Source organism: Rattus rattus, chromosome 1 (genome assembly GCF_011064425.1).
Source record: "Rattus rattus isolate New Zealand chromosome 1, Rrattus_CSIRO_v1, whole genome shotgun sequence".
In the NCBI taxonomy this organism is placed as follows: domain Eukaryota; kingdom Metazoa; phylum Chordata; class Mammalia; order Rodentia; family Muridae; genus Rattus; species Rattus rattus.
In genome coordinates, this window is record NC_046154.1 from 162,816,703 (window position 1) to 162,838,822 (window position 22,120).

General features: G+C 49.3%; 1 protein-coding gene across 3 annotated transcripts in view; it reads right to left on the minus strand.

Moving 5' to 3' along the window:
- Btbd11 (BTB domain containing 11) overlaps nt 1–22,120 on the minus strand; it is a 116,505-nt gene that overhangs the window by 42,157 nt on the left and 52,228 nt on the right. Inside the window, exons 1-2 of one of the 3 annotated variants that reach the window (XM_032910298.1) lie at nt 19,118–19,351; nt 18,795–18,947 (exon numbers count right to left, since the gene is read on the minus strand). The exons of 1 other annotated variant lie outside the window; for it this stretch is intronic. In XM_032910298.1, the coding sequence (XP_032766189.1) occupies nt 18,795–18,947; nt 19,118–19,191 (227 nt within the window). In that variant the 5' untranslated portion in view covers nt 19,192–19,351. Of the gene's footprint in view, nt 1–18,794; nt 18,948–19,117; nt 19,352–22,120 lie in introns of those variants that run through there. One more of the 3 variants, XM_032910283.1, reaches the window with a different exon arrangement.

The window sequence follows — 22,120 nt, forward strand, 5'->3', positions numbered from 1 at the left end:
CAATTTCTCTGATTTCTCAAGTGCCCAAGTCCTGAGAGACTGCTCAGTATCTTCTAGCGTTTCAGATATGTGACCTCAGAAGGGCTTCAAAGCCCGAGTCCAGGGGGAGGGTGCGTGTGGATGGGGAGCTAGCGCTCTGCTCACCTCTCCATGCTTCTGCTTGACAAATGGCCGCCGGCGATGTCCAGACACCTTTATGAGTGTATTAGCTTCCATGCTAGCTTGAACTCTGCCATGCCTTTCACTGGGCTCGAATCCAGTTCTGTCACTTAATGGCTGTGCGAACTTGGGGCCAGTGGCTTTACCATTTTGTCGTCTGTTTTTCTCATCTGTAACACGAGCTTCCTAGTTAACGCCTTTCTTCCAGGATGTTGGCTGTGGGTCAACTGAAGTAACCCTCAGGAGGTGCTTACAAGAGCAGAACACAGAAGTTACAGGGCTGGGGAGATGGCTTAGCTGGTCAAGCAGTTGGCACAAGAGCATGGAGGTTTGAGTTGAATCTTAGTACTCCCATAAAAAGCACACACTGATATAAGTGCTGGAGGGGTCGGGGGCGGAAACAGGAATCGCCCTGGAGATTGCTGTCCAGTCAGCCAGCCTTGCTGAATTAATGAGCCTCACTAAGAGACTGACCTCCATCTGTATATGTGTACCTGTGTGCACATACGAGCAGGGACATACTCCTGTACATCTAACATCCCCAGATATACATTATAAAGCCAAGGACAAACTGGAGGGAACACAGTCTGCGGAAGAAGTAAATTCGGATGCCAATGACACAGACCAGTGTTGTCAGAGGGCTTCTAAGTTCAGATTAGACATCGGGTCATACAAGAGCCACAAATCAAAACTGAGGCACTCCTTCCTTCCGTGGGAATACTGGGCTCTCGGAAGGAGCACCGAGTCAGCCGGGTTTTTGCAAGCAAATTGTGATAATAGAGGTCAGAGAGATTCAGTAGTAGTTAGTAAAAAGCACACACCTCCCAACTGCATGCTTATTGTACACTAAGCACCTCTGGGTGCTTAATTTCTGCTATGGCAACTGATTCCTTCTTGGCATTATTGTCACCAATATTACCACCACCACCAACACAGTCACAGCCACCAACACCATCACTGCAACCACCACCACCACCATCACCATCACAATCACTATCATCATCACCACCACCACCACCACCACCACCACCACCAACATCACAACTACCACCACCACCACCATCACCATCACAAACACCACCACCACCACCACCACCACCACTACCATCACCATCACTATCATCATCACCACCATCACAAACACCACCATCACCACCACCACCACCACCACCACCACCAACATCACATCAACCACCACCACCAGCACCACCATCACAAACACCAGCACCACCATCACAAACACCAGCACCACCATCACAAACACCAGCACCACCATCACAAACACCACCACCATGACCACCACTTTCTCCATTCTACAGACGAGGACCCTGGCAGCTAAGCCCCAACTCTTCAAGGTTTCTTTGCACCATTAGCGAGGGCCAGGTATCCAAACACACAAGCCCGTGGTGGCTGAGGCACTTTACATTCAAACTATGCCAGTGTCTGACACCAAAGCCAGTATGTTGTCATGGGGCAGCCAAACCTAGTACCTAGGCCAGTCCCCATTCTCCTTAGTTCCTATGAGACTTGACAGGTAACAGTCTCTGTACGCCTCAGTTTCTCCAACTGCAAAGCAGGGTACTATAGCGTCCAATGTCAAGGTCTGTAATGAGGCTTAGAGAGGAAACACCCTGGGGCCACTCAGTGGAGAGAGGGACGATGTAGACTGCTCAACATTATTATGTAGTCTCAGGTTCTCTCGCCGGAGCTTTAGCTAAATCACCTCCATCTTCCAACCATGCAATCCTCCACCTCTAGGAAGGGCTTTCCTAACTATGAAGGTGTCTTCTAGCTAGCCGTACTGGAGTCTGGGTCCTCGGGGCGCAATCCTTAAGGGCCACTCATCTCCTGGGCCCCACCGATACAGCCTGCTCTGCTCTGGGATCTTTTTCACTCCATCATCCACGCGTCCTCTTCTCATCCATCTGGGTCCCGCCATCAGGAAGGCCATCTGGACAGAGCAACTAGCCCAGCTCCTTTTGCAGGTGGCAGCCAGGGGCCTGCATGGGGGCAGGGATGCTCTATAGGAGGAAGCCACATTCTCCTGCTCATGCGGAAGGTACCAGAAGTCTATAACTGTGGGACACACTATTTGGCTACGGATGAGTAGGAGAGGATGTAGTTATGCTGCCTAGGACCCCACCAGGGGTAATTTGGGCTATGATATGGTTTCCCCAAGCCACTGGTCAACAACGGTTGTCCTAGAAGAGGATGCTGGGAATGCGTGAGTTGCTAAGCATTTACAAACAGCTTCCCCGACCTTCCATAGCTTTTATTAATCATATTATAGGCACTCACACATAACACCTGACTTGCTAAGCATTTTGCATAGAATTCCTCAATTAATCTTCAAAGCAACCTTCAAATCGAAGGCTGTTACCTTCAGTTTTACTGAGGACAACTGAGATACCCAGGCTCTGCCACACCACAACCTGTACGTATCAGAGCCGGTAATAAGCCTAGGCAGCCCACACCCTGTCACATCTTGCCACCACAACAGGAGCCCCTAAGGCAGGTTTCAGTAGCTCGATTTCAGAGAGAGGAAACGGATTGGGAGGAGTTAGCTGTGGCGTCCACCTGGGTTCTTGTGGCTCCATTTCAACCCAGCTACACTTCTTTTTAAAGGCCAGGCTTAAGTGGGGCCTTGCCTTTTATGTCCCCCAACACAGCCAACTCTACAGAGTTCATTGCTACCAAATACCCACGGTGCATTACACACCGCACCAGCTACAGGCCAGGCCGTGGGAAAGAAGCCATTCCAAGACACTTTACTGCTTCTCAAATAGTAAGACCAAACATATATGTAGCATTTACAGTGTTCCTGTAAATCTTCTGATTTTACACAAACACATACTCATAAATGACTTTATGCATGTGAATGAATGTATGTTAAAAACAGATGAAATATTCATACACACACATATCCTTGTTCATATATACAATCTTATACTATCTTTCCTTTAATCCTATAGAATTTGTCTTCATTATAGCTCAGGGAGGTTAAGGAATTTGCCCACAGAGACAGCTGACATTTGCCTACAGACAGGCTGGGGCTGGGCCCTGAATTTGCCTCCTGACTCTACTATCTCTCTGTCATCGAAGGACTCCCGCATTTGCTCAGACTCTTCAAATGCCAGGTATTGGGGCGAGCGTCAAAGCTATGAGGATTCCTAAGCACAGCCTTTCGATGGAACAGTTTCCTGCAACTTCTTCACAGCAGAGTCCATGCCTCTCAACAACTTTGTGTTTCCTCTCTCAACAGCCACGAAGACCAGATTCCCGCTGCAGACACCCACTTCCCTACTGGTTTTTCCTCGCATGCGTGGCCCACCGCTCACTCAAATCGTCTCCCCATTTACCTTGCTTCCCTCAAATTATATTGTGGAGACACGTTTCTTGGAACGGCTTCTGACTGGCAGTGCCCCTGGTGTCCAAGTTGAGAGCGCTCTTGGCTCAGCTGTGCCTCTCCTAAGGTCAGGAAACTGGAGGTGAGAGAGTGTTGACCTATGTGTGTGAGTCACAGATGGACGCCTTCAGGGTTGGGTGGATTAATGATTCTCAGCCAGTCGGTGACTTCAGCATCCGAGGGAATGCCTGGTAGGATCTAGAGACGCTTTTGATTTTCATGTCAGGAAGATGCGGCCGGCACTATGGGACAGGGATGCAGCTGCCTGTAAACAGCTTCTAACACACAGGAAGGCCGTCTTTGCCCCCTACCTCAACAGGGAACTATTCAGCTCCAAATGTCAGTGGTGCCGAGGCTGATAAAACCTGCTGGAGAATGATGAAGTATTTATGCTTCACCTCTTCTACATCAAGAGCTTCCCATTACAGGACTCCGTGAGTGTGACAATCAAATGGTGGCTTTGGAAATGGATCGTGAAATAGCAAATCAGAGGGCTGTAGGCCAGACTTGCCGCATGTGGCCCCCAGCCCCCTGCTCAGCACACTTTCCCTTTGGAAAGCCTTAGTCAAACTCCCTCCATGGGCTTTGAGTCCTGAAATTGATGACCTTTTCCCTTTGCTGTTGAGCAGCAGAAAGATTAACAATTCAATGGCTCTTTGTGCTAAGTAAGTCACACCAAGATCTCTGTGCACATTTCTGAGAAGGAGAAAAATGGTATTTATTGCAGCAAATAGGACATGCAATGCTTGCAAAGTTCCTGGGAGAAATCTCCGTCTAGGAATTGCACCCGCTTGTGGTTTAACTACCAAAAAGCACAGAAGAGAACTGGCTTTTTAAACTGCCTCAGAGAAGGAAAACCAGCACGGGGACTCCCTGTCCTCCATCCCACCCATCCTCTCTGACTTAGGAGGGATATCAAGGGACCTTGAAACCTTGTCTCTGGAATTTGATGTTCGGCTTGCAACAAAGCCCACTGTCATGGCCTGCCCTAAAGACGGAAATTCTAGGTCTGTTCAAATATGCTCACAAAGATTTATCTCAAAAGCAAGGGCTGTAAACACCCAGGCTGGTAGAAGGAGTGTCTCTATCTGAATTTGTTGCCGTATTATTTTGAGCAGAAAATGATGAAGGGGCATTATAGATCTTTTGCTCCAGCACCATGGTTATTTTTTTTAAAAGAGGAGACAGTAAAGTCTCTCACCAGGGACTCCGACTTGGTCTCCGACTAAGGAAGCCAGCTCTAAATGTACCTCTCTTGGCAGACGCTGCTTGGCGTCCTCCTTAGTCCTTTTCCAAACCTCCATGGATTGTTTTAGGATTCGGAGTCTCAGGTGGGCACATGGCTGCTCAGATAAAGACTACATGTACCAGGCTCCCTTGCAGGGGTGGTTATCTGACAAAGTGCTAGCCAATAGGAGGTGACGAGCATCATCTCCCGCTCTTGTGTTTTTTCCTTTCCTTCGGGGTAGACGCAGTCCTGTTGGGCAGGGCCAGTCAAGGAAGACACTATCCAGGGATTGGCGGAGCCACACGAGGGAAAGTGCTGGGTGTTGACCTGATGGGCTCCCGTGACAGCTGTGGACTGAGGATCCTTGACCTGTTACCTGAGGGAGGATATCAGACTCCTGTCTTACCCAAACCCAGTCATTCTGCCTCTCTTGTAGCGAATGAGTATATACCCATCCATCCGCACCATCAATGCTCTTTGAATTTCAACCAATGCAAGGAGGCACACGGGGAGTGCTAAGTATAGGCAGACGCTGTGCTGGATGACGGAGATACAAGGATGAAAGCACACACCGTCTTCGAAGGGATTCCAGAAAAGACTCATGGTGTCCTCTATTACTTTTCCCGGGAACAAACAACCCAGCTACTGAGGGGGAGGGCAAGTTTTAGACTTACAACCCCAAGTGCATTAACATAGCACCAACCTCTCGAGATGCCGTACGGGGCCTGGTAGTAAATAGTTTAGGTTTTGTGCATTTCTGTTGTAGCAACTTAACTACCACTGTAGTAGCCATTAAAAAAAAAGTGCATGTGGCTGTTGTCCCGTATTTACAGAATTAGGGAGCATGTAGCTGGGATTCGATGACACCTGCTCTCTTTCAAAGACATTTTATTTTTAAAACTTTAAAAAGTATTTTAAAAGGGCTTGGTGGGTATTTTGTTTGCTTGTTTTTGTACCATGTGCATGCAGTGCCCCAAGGGGACAGAAGGGGATGCTGGGTACCCAGGAAGCTACAGATGCTTGCGAGCTGCTACGTGAATGCTAGGAATTGAAACTGGGTCCCCTAGCAATGCAGCCAGTCTTGACCACTGAGCCACGTCTCCAGCTATGGATGGCCTGCTCTGTTGAGATCTGTAAGGGGTTTAGGATAGTAAAAGCACCGAGAGCATTTTTCAGATTTACTTATTTTTTTTATCTTACGTGCATGTGTGTTTTGTCGGTATGTATGCCGTGCACCACACGTACGTTTGATGCCCCGGGAGGCCAGAGAAGGGCATCAGGTCCCCTGGAACTGGACTCGTGGGTGGCTGTGAGACACCGCGTGATGCTGAGAACTGACCGTATCCCTGAAAGAGCAGTTTCCCCTTTAGCCATCTTTCCAGACCCTCAGATTTTCCTCCCCCTTTAAGTCTGTTCAGTTTTCTTGGAGAGAGCGTCTCTCAACTTTATTGAAGCACTTCATAAATAACGGTCATTAGCCTCGGGCTGGCCTCCTGGATGTGCTATGGACAGTGCCAGCTAAGTAGATAACGTTTCCCGTCAATGAATGATTTCAGGTGCACACAGCACAGACTGATACAATGGCCTACCCACTCATCAGCCAACCAAAACCAGCCTTATACTTTGTCCGGTGCTCAGGAATTCCTAACATTATATAAGCTCTTTTGCACGTTGTCCAACCTTACACAAACATTAGCATTCTGCATACATCCTTCTTCCACTTGCTTTGTTGTTCTTTATAATACTCATTCATAAACACGCAAATCTAGTTCATTTGTTTCCATCTCCACTTTACCTTTCCATTAAACGAACATAGCGTAATTTATTTATCCATCTGCCTGGAGACAGACAGCTTGTTTTCTCTCTCTATCTTGCTATTATAAACGCTGCATCTATGAACATCCCTGTCCACATCTCCTTGTTTCCACACGGAAGCATTTCCCGAGTGTATAGATGTAACGGCAGAAATACGCGTTTACAAAATTACTTGAAAGTAGATGCGGGGCCCCGTCTAGTGGCATCTGAGAGTTCTCCCTTCTCTATATCTTTACTCAAATCAGACAGCACAATGCCAGCCTTTACAGAACGTAGTGTGTGCATGCACACGCGTATTGCAGCATGTGTGTGGAGGTCAGAGCATGACGTTCGCGAGCTGTGTCTACCTCCTATCCTGTCGAGGCTGGGTCATTCTTGTTTCTTCCTTTTCGCTTTCAACTAGTTGGGAGATGGCTCCTGTCTCCACTTTGTCCTATCTCAAAGTAGGAGTCCTGGGGTTACAGATGAGTACTGTCACATCCAGCTCTGACAAGGGTCCTGGGGACTTGGGTTGTCAGCCTGCAAAGCGAGCCTTTTTGCTCTGGTGGCTTCTGTTTGTTTCTGCATTTGAAAAGGTATTAGGTGCACGTCCAAGTATTGCTTTGAACTGTATTTCCAGGATTCCTAATGAGGGCATACACTTCCCGTGTGTTTCTCCACTGCTCAGAGAATAGTGCTAAGTCTTTGTGGGGGTGGGGCTCTGGCACTGACCAAAGCCAAGAAGTACAGCATCTGAATTCCTAAGAGAAATGAGTCTGGCGGCTGAACTTTTGACGAGAGTCACTGGGCTATTAGAAAAAGAGGACTTTCCCATTTCCCATCATGCCTCTGATTGGAGTTGCCGATCTAGGAGAGGGAACATGTCCAGATCCCACAAGGGTTACAATGTCAGGCTAGTTTTGCAACCTCCTGTAGCTTGAGCTCCCTCTGGTGTGAAGAACCAGACTCCTCACAGGGCTGGCGAGGAATGAAGAGAGTAGGAGGAACATCTGTGAGGAACACCTCTCTCCACACAGGCTATCAATCGAAGACAGACCCTCGGGGGAGTAGCGCATTTAAAAAAGATGCTTGCCATGCAAACATGGGGACCTTAGTTTGGATCCTCGACACCCATGTGCTGCACGGTGAGGGCCTGCAATCCCACCACGAGGAGGTAAAGACAGGTACGTTCCTGGCACTTGCTTCCAAACCTAGTCAAATCAGTGAGCCCCAGGTTCCATGAGAGAATCTCTCAAACGATGAGCAGAGTGGTGGAGAAAGGGTGCCCATTGTCAACCTCCACATACGAGTACACACATGCTCATCGTGTGTGTACTCCATACAATCCATTCACACAAACACATAGACCACACGCACTCATACACCACATACCCACAGGGGGAGGGGGAGGGGAAGGAGGAGGGGAGGGAAGAAGGAGGGGGGGGGAGAAGGAGGGAGGAGAGGAAGAGGGAGGGGGAGGGGAAGAGAGCAGGGGGAGGGAAGGGGGAGGGGAAAGGGAGGGGGAGGGGTAGATGGAGGGGGAAGGGAAATCCACAAAGAGAATATGAGTTGTGGTTACTCTTACTATTTTCTTTGTTGGCTATGTGCCTCAGTTTCCCTCATAGGGAATGTTATTCTCACTTTCCATTATTAATAGAGAAGACACTGGGGCTCACCTGGCTGGCAGGCAGTTCACACATTCTGTACAGTGATTTAATGGGCCAATGAGAAGATAGTGGACCCCGGGCACCCAGCATCTAGGAGCAGGTACCCACAATCCCCGGGCAGAGTGGACTGGCTCCTTACTGTTCTGGAAGCCCCTCTGCCTTGGATTGTGCCCTAAGCTCTCTGCAAGAAATCCTAGTTGCCTGATCCATCCCCAGGGGAAGACAGTGATTCTGTATAACTATTCTGTCAACTAGAGTTTAGACTGGGAGGTTTGCTGGCACGTGCGCAAATCTGTGGGTTGTGAGGAAATCTAACAGAATTAAGAGTGGACCAAAATTTATTAAAAAATGAACGAGTTGCTGCTTTCCAAGAAGCCAAATCCTATTCTGAAAACTAGACACCCTCCCACCGACAGCTTGGATCTGGAGCCCTAGTCCGGGAACGAGCCCCAAATGCCGCTCCAGATGCAATTCTTCGACTCCTCCTTTGCCGTGAGCACCACACTCTGCTTTTAACACTTTGGATGCTCAGGCCCCGTTCCAAGTGTTGGCAAACCGTCTGCTGCCTGCAGTCTGGTTTCCACCCACACCCGGCTTCTCAGAGTGCCACTGCAGGGGCACTAATGAGTTCCCACTGCCAGGCCGCGATGGCCACTTTCAGCCCACATCTCCTCTGCTGGAATTGACAACCTCAAATCCTGCAGATCTGTACCACCACATGCTTCTCTGACCTCGGGTTACTCTTCCCCATCTCTCGGGGACTCCCTCTCTTTTTAAGTCCTTGAAGCATTCTCACCCACACGTATTACTTCAGTATATGTCTAGTTAGGCTCTCCCCAAAGTCTTCTTTCATTTGACGCCTCTAGGCTGACTGTCTTCCTCCTTCTCGGTCTTCCCCTCCTTTATCCCCATCCCTCCTTCTCCCCCTTCCTCTTGAGTCTCATACAGCACAGACTGGCCTCAAACTCACCATGTAGCAGCTTATGATCCAAACACCTGATTCTCCTGCCTCTGTCTGAACACATGGATCCCAGGTGTGTACCACCGTGCCCAGTTTATGAAGTGCCAGGGATCGGGCATTAACCATGCAAAGCAATGGACCCTGCTACACCCCCAACCCTTCACCTGACTTCTTACCTGCATACAGATGTTGCATGCTTTTGCATTCGAATTGGTTTGGGAAGTCTGGTCTGTTTACATGTAGCATTACCAACATATTTCCCCACCACCCTTCGCATCCTTCATTCAGTCAACAAATATTCACTGGATGCTGACTACACGCTGACCCACGACCAAAGAAAGTTATCTCTGCCTTAGCCCTAAAAAGAGAAGAAAACCAATTGTTTGAGCTGTACGTCCGTGAATAACTAACACTTTCTTCCAGAATAACCCCTGCCTCTTAGCTGTTCCCCTAGCTTCTGCTCTCTTGGAAGGCTAACAGAAACCATGTTTTCTATCTACACGTCTTGCCCTCTCCTGTTCTCTCTTCTCAGTGAGCCCATCTATGAATGCCTGACTGCTGGAGGCAGGGTGCCAGACTCCAACCAGCGATGGCTTTGACAGACTCATACTTCACAGAACCTGAGTCACGCTGAGGAGCCTCGTATCCTAGGGGTAGGCACAGTGGCTCTCAACCTAGTCATCCCTGGCTGATTTTCTTCCTACATCCTGAGGACAGGCTCACTAGTAGTAGTAGTAGGAGGTTTAAAAGACACTAGACCTCATTCTGGGCCACCAATAATTTCTCCAATGGTATGATACCACAATACTGTGTTTATTACTATCAACCTCTTTATTGATACTAAGATAGATATGTTATAGATACAGAAACTAAAGCCCAGAGCTGGTAAGTACCTGGCCTAAGGTAACACCGAGAGAAAGTGACCTGTCTAGGTTTTGAACCCTGGCAAGGCAATGGCAAGTCCAAGTTCCAACTCACTCTACTCTGCTTTCTCTGAGGAGAGGCGGGTAAGGACTCAGTCCCTGGCAACCTCACACTGACAGACCTGTAAGGACCCTCTCATTTGGATGGAAAAACAACACTTTCCACAACAAACCCAGGACCGCCTCTCCCATACTGCCACATGCCGTCGTTGAGTAAGCCACCTCAGTAGCACGCCACACACACACACACACACACACACACACACACACACACACACACACACACACACACACACACGAAACCCCTGAGTCAGTTTTAACACAAAATGTGGTGAGCAGAATAGACACCACCCCATGAAATCCAGCAGCCACGCTCTGCTCCCCATGGTGTTATGGGTAGACTTGTCAGTCACCAGGAAGATATGTGCTCCAGGGGGTGGGGCCTAATCCAACATGGCTGCTGATGAAAAGGGGGAATAGAGATGCAGGAAGGTGGTCTGGTGAAAACAGAAGCAGAGACCAGAGTAACACTGTCCTAAACCATGGGATGCCTGGGGCCAGCAGAGGCTGGGGCACAGGAGGCTCCTCTCCTGGAGACTTTGTCAGCGCATGCACTCTGACGCCTTCGTCTTGGACCACAGTCTTCATCGCTGTGAGGTGATAAACGCCCGTTCCGGTGGCTCAGACAGAGAACCGTTGTCACTGTGGCCCCAGCAAATAGACACAGTGGTATAGTTCCCTCCTCGAAGGCACCGTTGGCTGTTTCTTTTGCTCCATCCAGAGAAAGTTTGGACGCGTGTAGCAAATGCATGTACGCATATTTCATGCAAGGGGGACATTTTTCATACCGTTCTGTGCTGCACAGCTTGTCTGATTTGAAACTACCCCCGGGCTCACTACCTTTTTAATACTTATTTTTACTTCATAGGTAGAACTGTTTGCCTGCAGTGTATGTATGTGCCGTGTACACAAAGTACCCTTGGAGGTCAGAGTCGGCTGTCAGATCCCCTGGAGCTGGAGTGACAGATGACTGTGAGCCATCGTTGATGCTGGGAGCTAAACGCTGGTCCTCAGTAACAGCGAATGCTCTTAACTGCCGATTTATCCGTCCAGGCCCGGAACCACTATTTTAACTGTGATAAAACATATATAACATTGATATATTTGTTACTGTTTTTTAAACTTTAAAAATGATTATTTTTATTTATGTGCATGTCGTGTGTCTGTGTGAATGTATGTAATGTGGTGCCCAGAGAGGCCAGGCCAGAAGAGGATCTTAGATTCCCTTGCAGTCGGAGTTGCAAAAGGTGATAAGCTGCCCATTGTGGGTGTTGGGAACCGAACTCAGGTCCCCTGGAAAAGCAATGTGTGCACTTAAGCTAACCACTGAGCCATCTCCCTAGCCTCCTGTCATTTTGAGATGCTCTTCTGAGGCATTTGCTACATTCACATTGCCGTGCAGTTGTCACTGTTGTGTTAGCTCTTCCGTCTCTGTGAAGGGACACCACGCCTGAGGGAACGCTTACAAAGGCAAACATTGACTGGGGCTGGCTTACAGTTTCTGAGGTTCAGTCCACTGTCATCATGGTGGGAAGCATGGCGGCTTTCAGGCAGGCATGGTGCTGGAGGAGCTGAGAGGTCTTGATCTGCAGGCAGTCAGTAGGAGACTGTACCATCACACTGGGTGAGCCTGAGTATATGTATATGTATATGTATATGTATATGTATATGTATATGTATATGTATATGTATATGTATATGTATATGTATATGTATATGTATATGTATATGTATATCTATCCATCTATCTATCCATCTATCTATCTATCTATCTATCTATCTATCTATCTATCTATCTATCTATCTACCTACCTATGTGACTTCAAAGCCCGCCTCCACAGTGACACACTTCCTCCAACAATGCCACACATACTTCAAGAAGGCCTCACCTCTTAGTACTGCCACTCCTCACCGGTCAAGCATTCAAACACACAGATCTATGGGAGCCAAACCTACTCAAACCACCACAACTGCCATGCACCTGCATCTGAAACTGCCCCACCACATGAAGGCTCTCCTGCCCTTCTGCAGCTCCCCAAGGCCATCTTGCAAACGTCTCTGTCCCTCGCCCTACACACTTAACAGGTCTGGTCCTTTCCGACTTCCTTGTTGCCCGTCTCCCCTGGTCCATCCCATCGCCTCCTTCACTCTCTGCTCTTGTCTGGGTTCTGGTTGTTAGCGTCTCACCCGCAGCACTCGACTTCAGGGTCGATTACCCTTGTCTGCCTCTGCTCACCCTCCATGGGATCTAAATTATAAATCAGATGTTTCCTTGCTTTACCCACTGGTGACAGCTCACGCCACCTATAGGATAAAGTCTCCGAGAGGACAATAAAACTCCCTCCCTGGCAGACTTCTCTCAACCTTTTCCTTCCTCTTTTCCCCTTGCATGTGTGCCGTGTTTCTATTTATTCTTCAGGGTACAGATCAAATGGTCCCTGTTAGAAGGTCACACAGCAGCTCCCTGGCCTGGATCCCTACTGAACGGCTGGCCCTGCTTCGTGCTGGTTATTCCTAGATGTCTCTGTCTCTGTCTTGCCCAGCTGAGAACACAGCAGGGCAGTCACAGGGTAGACGCTCTGTAGCTGTCTGCAGGGTGGCAGGCCGTGTGGTTAGTTTGGCATCCGGAGCAGCCTCTATGGTCTGTCCCTGACTTTGGTAAAGAAGGAAAGTTGAGGCCCAGAGGCGTTCCCTTAGGACCTGGAAGAGGGCAGCATTCTGTGTTCCCAGAGGCTCTAACGCATTGGCATCAGCATGTGGGAGGCAGTGGCTCCAACTGGGTCACTAAGGCCATCGGTGTGAAATCTGATGCCTTCTACAGGAGGTGAAGAAGGGACTGGCCTGCCAATGCAGCATAACCATGGCTCCCGGCCATGAGTCTGCAGGGAGAGGAGAAGCTTTCTCCAGGCAGGGACAGACAAGGGCACTCAAGGGGAGAGAGAGTGGGGAGTGTTCCAGGCCCCACAGAGCCAACGAAGGCCCAGGTGCTCAGGCTGTGCTGGTGACCTAAGGAGAAAGTGGGAGGTCCATGGTGGGGATCCAGGGCTCTCTAAGGGCAGGAGTGAGGGAGATAGTCTGTGGGTAGACAGTTCTAGTTCCACACCACTTCGGCTGTCCCATGAGCCCACACCCCGAGTGCTGTCTCTTTAAAATGGGGGCTTCCTCAGAGTCTCTAGGCCCCTTAGGAACACCGGATCCATAACTCTCTCTCACCTTAATTCATCTCTGTCCCATGCCCAGTTCTTCCTTTGTAGGCTCTCCCTGACCTCGCCTCCCTCAGTAATCCTCAGTTGTTTATTACTGCACAGTGGCTGCACCCTCCCATTGGTAGGACAATCCTGAGGATCCTCACCCCCTCCGAGCTCAGAATAGGATATGGTACCATCAAGATCCCGCTCTAGCTGGACCTTCTCTACGCATGATTCTGAGGTGCCAGCCAACCAAGAGTCCAAGACGTTCATCAAGAATCTAGATGTAAATATTAAACCATTTTATAGAGGATATGAGTATCCATAGGGTTTGGTGTCTATTGGGGGGAGATATCCTGAAACTGTCTCCCTCCAGACACTGAGTGATGACTACTTCCAATCGGATCGTTCTGAGACCGAAGGCTGAAATTCTTATGGGGCTGGCCAACCCTCCTCTCAGCCAGTGCTCTTCAGTGGGAGCTCAGCACAACGCACCATACATGAACCAGGCTGCACTTTGGGACCAGCGTTCTTGTGGCACAACCTTCACTCCAGAACCCAGTTTGGCCACATCGAGCAAATCATAAAACATGCCCACCTTCGAAGGTGCCCAGGAGACCCAAGAAGGGTTAAAAGACGCAGGTGTGAGCTGTTAACCTCAGCCCCTGTTAGCCAGCCCGAGGAGCAGTTGTCATTCCCGTTTCCCTAGGTCACCTGACTGAAGCATCAGACCTGGTTGAGAGCCTTCTATGGGACTTGGCACTCCGGTGCTCCAGAAATGCCACAGAGGAGCACAGGTGAGCGTGCAAGTTATCAGACCTCCAGTCCCCGTTGGACACTGGTGCTTTCTCCATCTTGAGCTTTTCCATTGTCGGTCAGATTAACTGTTCTTAAGAGGAGCTCACGGTGCCCCAGTCTTGTGCTAGGTGTTGCCTTAGCAGCAAACAGAACATCTGAGCACACCTGGCTGTCTTTGTTTTCCAATTCAGCCCTCACTCCCCAGCCGGAAACCAACCTCATCCAGACAGGAGGAAAACAACAGCATTTATCTTTGTGTTTCCGAAAGGCTTCGAAACGAATCATCAAGAAAGCACACAAACGCTGCCAAGATCCATTAACTATTCGTTCCTTCCTCTCCGCAGCTCCCTCACATCTCAAAGGACTGGAGGGGAAAGAAAGCTTGGCTCTGGAGTCTACGTGATCTGATACTTCATTAAAGAAGAGTAAGTGGGTTACCCCCTGGGCTTGGAGCCACACGGAGGGGTATCCCTTTAGAATATCTGATCTCCACGGTCAGGCTCCACTCTAGCTGAGTGAGGCAGAAGAACATTTCTGGCAGCCTCTGACCAAGGTCACTCTGAAGATCAATGCCAAACTAGGGCCTGCCTTGGGAATCCTGGACTAGGCCCATCCTTCCTGACTGGTTTCTGAGCCACCTCCCTTCAGGAGAGGCAGGCTGGCAGGCACTTATGTGTGCTAAAGTCACTGCCACAGCTACTTCAGCACCAATGCCTTACTCCTGCGTGTGTTAGAACAACGACCCTCACCCCTTTGGGGCTGTTTTCATTCAAGACAAGGGAGTCCAGCTCTGACTGAGAACCAGGAGCCCTGAACCAACCCTTTGACAAATTCTCAGGCAAATGGCAGGCAGGGCAGATAGATCCCTTGCTTCCCAAAGAACTAGAGGAAACAAACCCTGGTTATCCGATACCTCATTAAGAAAGAATAAATGGGTGTGAACCCTCCCATTCACAACAGCCGTGTGACTTCAGGTGCGGTCTAGAAGACCTGAGAGCCTCAGTCTTCCTTTCTGTAAAGTGGGGGAGTGAGTGTGCTTTTTCATGGTTGTTGGGGATGGCTATGTAAGCATCACAAGGACAGTTAGCATAAGATGCAGAGTTAAGGCCCTGGTGCCTTTGCTAGATGTCAGAATAAAAAACAACAACAACCAACCAACCAAACAAATGAAAGCGACTCTCTGATGCTGCTCCCTGCAAAGGGAGTTGGTAATTCCTGCCTTACATGGTAATAAATGAGAAAATGAGATGCGATGAGACAGAAAAACAGGAACTCTTTTTCCATGCTACTTTTCTAGGTTTCCTTTTTTTTTTTTTAATGTTTACATTCTGTCTGTCTGTTTATCTCCGTGCTAAAGATCGGCTCCAGGGCCTTGCTCGTTTAGACAGGTGCTCACTGAGGAACCATACCCTCAGGACGTTTTACCCTCATTATTTGGGTAAGCCAATGGATTCCTATGTAGTCATCCCTCAGTACCCCCAGACGATTAGATCCAGAATCCTCCACTCACAGCAGAATCCATAGCTGCAGACAGTACAGAACAATGTGAGTATACGTTCTGCAAATCATCCACACACGGTAAGCTCTTTGTGGATTATTTGTAATACCTGATGTAATGGAGAAGTGAAATAAATAGCTACAACCCTCTGTTGTCTCGGGAAGAGTGGCAGAAGTGTCCGTTCATGCTTGATGAGGATTTTAAGGTGGCCACAAGACAAATAGATACTGAGATGGATGTGTGCCGTGATTGCCAGGATGACACACTCAGTCATTAGACCTGTCTTGCGGTGGGAAGGACACATGGAACACGGGCTCCCTGGAGGCTGGCATCCAGGAAATGAAGTCCTGAGAAATAACAAAACCCCAGAAAAGGCATAGCAACCTCTCATAGGCTGGCTGAGCTCTAGGTGGGGCGGGGGAGACAAAAATCACATAGCCTGTTCTCTGAATTCACGGGCAATGTATTCCAGGATCTCTCACAAGAATGCAGATCACCAAATGCTTTAGTTTTGTATAGAGAACGGCATAGTCTTTACACAGAACCTTCAAATACGCTCACATATTCTTTAAAGATTCGTGTGTGTGTGTAGTGTGTGTGTGTGTGTGTGTGTGTGTGTGTGTGTGCACTTGCACATAAATTCAGGTACCTCTAGAGGCCAGAAAAGTATCAGACCCTCTGGAACTGGAGTCATAGGCAATTGGGAGAGGTTTGGGGAATATAATTTGGGTCTTCTGTGATAGGGTCTCACTATGTAGACCAAGCTGGCCTTGAACTCACAGAGGTCCACCTGTCTGTCTGTCTCCCAAGTGCTGGGATTAAAGGCATGGGCCACGCAGCCTGGCCACCCCCACATAGTCTTCAAACCATCTCTACATGAGTTAAAATACCAACACAGTGCACACTCAATACAAACGTTTCTGGTACTGTGTTGCACAGGAAATAAGGATAAGAAAAAGATGGCGGCTCCTGTTTGGTACAGGTGTTAATTACTTTCCCTCTGAACACCTGTGAGTCACAGTTGGCTGAATCTTCAGCTGCAGAATTCCTGGGACAGAGTTCTTACTACACATGGTGACACGAGCGTTTGGTATTTGGCCCTTATTTTCACTTAACACCTGTGTGATACTGGGAATCACTCAGTCTCATGGAGACTCGGTTTTCTCCTCTGCTTTTAGAGACACATGAATATGTTAAAGGCCATTGGAGATGAGTGTTTATGGGGTGGTGGAGACTGGCTAGAGTAACTGTCATTTTGTGAACACCGTGTACACGTTTCACAGTCACGACCTTGTCCTGTATTTTTACCAACCAGGGGAGGAGGGCTGCTCTAAATGTCCCCATGTCACCCATGCAAAAATGATGGTTCAGACAGCTAACCAATTATAGTAGAGACATCTGGGCCCAGGCAATGGTACTCTGGGGTCCAAGTTTTAACCTTTGGGCTATGGGGTCTTCTGAGAGCACGCTAGACAAAGATCACTTTCTCAGTAAGCAGCAAGGAATCATGTGGCTTTACTGGTCACTCGGCAGGCCAGAGCCTTCTGCAACAAGGAAAGCCTGTGCCACAGGGCATCGCAGACTGAGGATGGTGGGCAGGAGTGGTGGGGGTGAGCTGCAGGTAGCTAACGGCCCTGGGGAACAGGAGGCAAAGGCTAGGCTAGGTCAAAGGTGAAACCAGACATTTTCCCCAGCACTTCTTCCTGTGATATATACCACGGTGGCTACCTAGTCTACAGACGTGGGGGGTTATTCTAATCTCACATGGTTGGTCAAGGAACGAAGAGAATCAGGTTGCAGATGGGAGGTTGCAGGTCTTGTTGTTGTCTATAACTGGTATATCCTGGGTGTTCTATAAATGGCTGCTCCCTAGTCTCTCCCTGGACCTGCTGACACTCTAGTGATGTGGTGGGAAGCATGGTGGCAATGGCTCAGGCTTCTGCCTAGACAGAAACCGGAAGGCAGAAACACTCAGTGGCAGGGCTGGGCTACTGGGATTCACATCCTGACGATCTACCATTCAGTCACCTCAGACATGCTACCAGCACCTCAGTTTCGTTATCCAGGAAGTGGGTGTAACAGCCACACACTCCACAGGCTTGGGGAGCACTACACAGGTCCCAATCCCTATCACTTAAACCAGGGCTCGGCTTACAGTTAGCATCAACACACATTAGCAACTTTGATTCTGATCAGTCTCTCGTGTGTACTTTGGCCGAGTGTCCAGTTCTGGGTCTTCATGAGCTGAGGTTTATATGACAGATTCTCAATGTACTTGTGGTCCCCTCCCTCAGTTCCCATCAAATCCTGTTAGGGCAGAAATTTGGGGTGGAGTATTCTCAAGGGAGGCTAGTTTCTCTTCAGGTGGTGGGAGGAGATTTGAAATGATATGGTCACCCGGAGAACCGTTAAGGGGGTCAGGAAAGTGGGTGCCCACACGTCATTTGGGTTCTGTGTCATTTGCATTTGGGCCCAGGTATGACTGTTCTGAATAAGCCGGTGTATTTGTTTTGTTTTTACATTAAAAGAAAAAAAGCCCATTGCATGAGGGCCCTGACCAGCCGTGAGTAAATACCACCTTCCTGGAGGGTAGCCCTTGTTACAAAGCCTGAAACATTCAGGGAAACCCATAGCATCCTCAAGCTGGTGGGAAGACAGGACAGAGAGGGCGCTCTCCCAGACAGAGATTTTACTCTGCAAAGATTGGTCAGAAAAGTAAGAACGCTAATATTTCAGAGAGGGGGATAGAGGGGAAAGGAGAGGACAGAGGGATGGGAACACAAACGGAAGGGGTTACCAACAGAGAGCAGCAAGAAAGAACAAGACATTCCTTATCTTGTAATCCGCAGGGACGCATTTTTCCAAGATCTGCTTATTGTTCACCCCCCCCCCCCCCCACCCCGGTCTACCATTTCAATCCGCAGAGCCTTAGCTCAGCCACAGCAACGGTTCCGGGTGCCAGCAAGGGGCGGGGGAGTGTAGTACACCCGGGTGGCCGTGATCTACAAGCAAAGCTTGAGACCTCCCACCCCTACCCATTCTCAGGGTTCCCGCCCCTAGGGTCTCCGCGCCCTTCCCCCCATCACCCCGTCCCTTTTTCCCCTCCACCTACTTGAGCTGGCGCGGCTCGCAGTCCACTCCGGGCAGCAGAAGCCTGGCGGCTTGGCGGACATCGTCGCTGTCCATAGAAAAGCTGCGGCGGTGGCCGGCGTGCGCCACGGCCACTCGGATCCACTCCATCAGAGGGGGCAGCACGAGGAAGGGCCTGCGCAGGAGGAGAGGGGCGGGATGTATTAGGACCGCCAGGGAACCAGGGTTGCTCAGTCCCATCCCGACTCTCCCTGGGACCCCTATCTGACCCCCATCCCTACTTCCACCTCCACACCCATCTGGTTTCCCTGGAGACCCTGCCTGGAAACTCCTGAGTGTGAGAACCTTTGAAGACATCCTGATCCCACTGGTGACCCCGGGTCAGGCTCTCTAGAATCTCTTGGCCTCGGTTTCCTCATCTGTGAAAGGGGGCTACTGAGGCCACGGAAGGATGCAGTGCTACTCTGCTGCGAGTGCTGTCCCTCTCAGAGATCATGTGCGGATGGAGATGAGTCACTTTGAACACTAGCGCAGGGTCCGGAGCCAAAGAAAGCCAATGAATACTTGGCATTACTCCAGATTCCCAGCTTCATCCAAGGAACACTCTCCATCTCCCTTCCCATCCCTGCCAGCTCCTGACACCCCTCTGGCCTCAGCTCTGCACAAGTACCAGGCTGCCACAAGGCTCAGAGTACCTGCCAAAGCGGGGTGGGAGCCAAATGCAGTTAACCTTCACAAGCAAGACTGCTGGAGCCCAGAACAGCCAACGGGACATTGAACACATCCCCAGACCACCGCAGAGGCAGTGCCTTTTCCTGTGACATAGCTTCCTGATTCTTCTAGGGGTTATATATATATATATATATATATATATATATATATATATATATATATGTAGATGGTACTGTATGAGGCTGGGCCTTGGTAAGGTTTAAAGCCTCCAAGTGTGTGTGTGTGTGTGTGTGTGTGTGTTTAGATTTAATTTGTTTTATGTATGTGAGCACCCTGTCCTCACTGTCTCTGTCCTCAGACACACCAGAAGAGGGCATCAGATCCCATTACAGACTGTTGTGAGCCACCATGTGGTTGCTGGGAATTGAACTCAGGACCTCTGGAAGAGCAGTCAGTGCTCTTAACCACTGAGCCATCTCTCCGGCCCTTCCCTAACTCCCTGGATGGCTTGTTAAAGCGCAGAGAGAGCGTAAGGACACCTGCAGCATCTTTTATTTGCTGGCTTAGGAGAGAAACCTGGAGAACTGGGCTTTCAATCAGACCCTGCTACTCACACCTCTGGCCTAGGGATGTCTCAAAGAACAGCTTCACCTGGGGAGGGGCGTGGCTTAAAGAGGCAGACTCCTTGGCCTGTCTCCAGAGATGTTCACAGAGCTTGAGGACATCATTTAAGGGATGGGTGAGGGACATGACTCAGGAGGTAAGGTTGCTTGCTGGCAAGTCTGACGACTGGGGTTCTGTCCCAAGAACCCACACGGCAGAAGGAAAGGACCCATCTGCATGGCGGAAGGAGAGGACCGGCTCCTGAAAGTTGTCGTCTGACTTCAACGTGATGCACACGATGGCATTGTGCCCCCCCAAGTGAATGAATGAATGAATGAAAACACAATTGAAAATTTAAGTGAACACAATTTGAATAAGCACCTCCCATGCCTTGATGATGGTGCTATGGGGACCTGCAGGAATTCCTATCACTAGTCAGGGCCTGGATGCCTCTGAGGCAAGGGTACCTGGGTGGAAAGATTTAAGGGAGCAGGTTCTTACAGCTGTGGGAGTGCGAAACATCCCATATAAGGCATCCACTCCCTCTCAAAATACAGAATCATGAGCTTCCACAAGGTGTTGGTGCCAGGTTCCAGTCTTCCTAGAGTCAAGCTACTTACCTGATGTTAAAAGATGCAACAATTCTGTCCTGGACGCTCATCTCAGTTACCCTTGTCCATGAGCTCGTCTAAGTATTTAGGGCCTCTAGCTATGAGTCTGCCCGCTTTAGCACCAGAAAAACCATGTTTACTGAGGTTAGGGAGCCTTCCTAGCCTTGGTCAGACCCAAATTATTTGGTTGCACAGTCTCACCATTCTCCCATTCTGCTTTCCCAGCATGCACTCTGTTACCCACAATGCACCTGTTCCTTGAGGGGCGCTGACCCGGTCTCAGATCTTTGAACGCATGTTACGTTCCTTTTAGGTCCTGCAGCTCACACCCCTGTGTGTAGGGTCTCCATCGCTTCAGAGGCCCACACCGGACATAACCTTTGCCAAATTCCACTGTCCCCAAACACTTCTGATAATTGTGCCACACAGACCACTCCCATGTGGCTCCCACTTTGAAGGACTTTTACTCAGTCTGCAGATGCCTCATCAGCACATCAACTCCATCAGGCAGAGAGACCTGGGGCTGTCCAGTTCACTCCTTCAGTCTCTGCCCCAGGGCCGTGTCTAGCTGGTCAGAAGCCCCCAATATCTGTTTATGAGACAGACTAAGACTTACCAATTTCTTACTGTCTGGTACTTAGAAAATCAAGTTTCTGGGCCTGGGACCTAGAGGTCAGACTCTCGGGGAATTTCTGTCTGCATCAGCTTGCTGCTTAGGCTGTCTCTCTCATTCTCTCCATCTCTCCATCACCTAAACTGAATCAGGCACTCAATAAACACACCGACTTGAAATTGAATTGGATTCCACTGTCTCCAGGGGAAGCAGGGTTTATTTCAGTCCCCGTGTCTCAGTCACTGCTGGAAGCCAATCCCGAGCACCCGGAGAATTCCCCCAGGTTGTGTCTCAGAGGAGAGCCTCCTCCTATCTTTGCTCAGTGGTCTCCAAGCCTGGTCCCTGGTGGGTTGAGTCTCCGGTGCAGCTGCCTTTCATGCTAGAGGCTGCTGAATACCAAAGAGGGGCCCTGCCATTTTCTAAGTCATTTCTTCACCAAGCTAGCTGGCCAGCCCCAGAATTAAAACCTCAAAACCCTCAAGTCACAGAAGCTCTTCCTCTTCTGGAATTTTCTGTGTTCTGTACCCTCAACACCACTGTCTGTCTATTACCCAACTCTGGCGATTTATAAGCTCACGAATTCTCTGCCAGCAACTCATCAAATAATCTTATCTTGTCTGTTCAAAGGGGACAGAATAACGTTATTTGTGATGCTGTCTTTGAAAGGGTTAGTGATGGAAAAGGAATTTAGGGCCTTGAATCAAACAGGGTAGAGAATTTTCAGGAAAAATATGGCACCTGCACCATGTATGTGAGTGATGTGTCTGTCTATCTGTCTGTCCATGTGGGAATCAAAGAAAACGACTGGTCGTGTTCCCTATGGGCCGTTCACTTTGTTTTTTTTTTTTT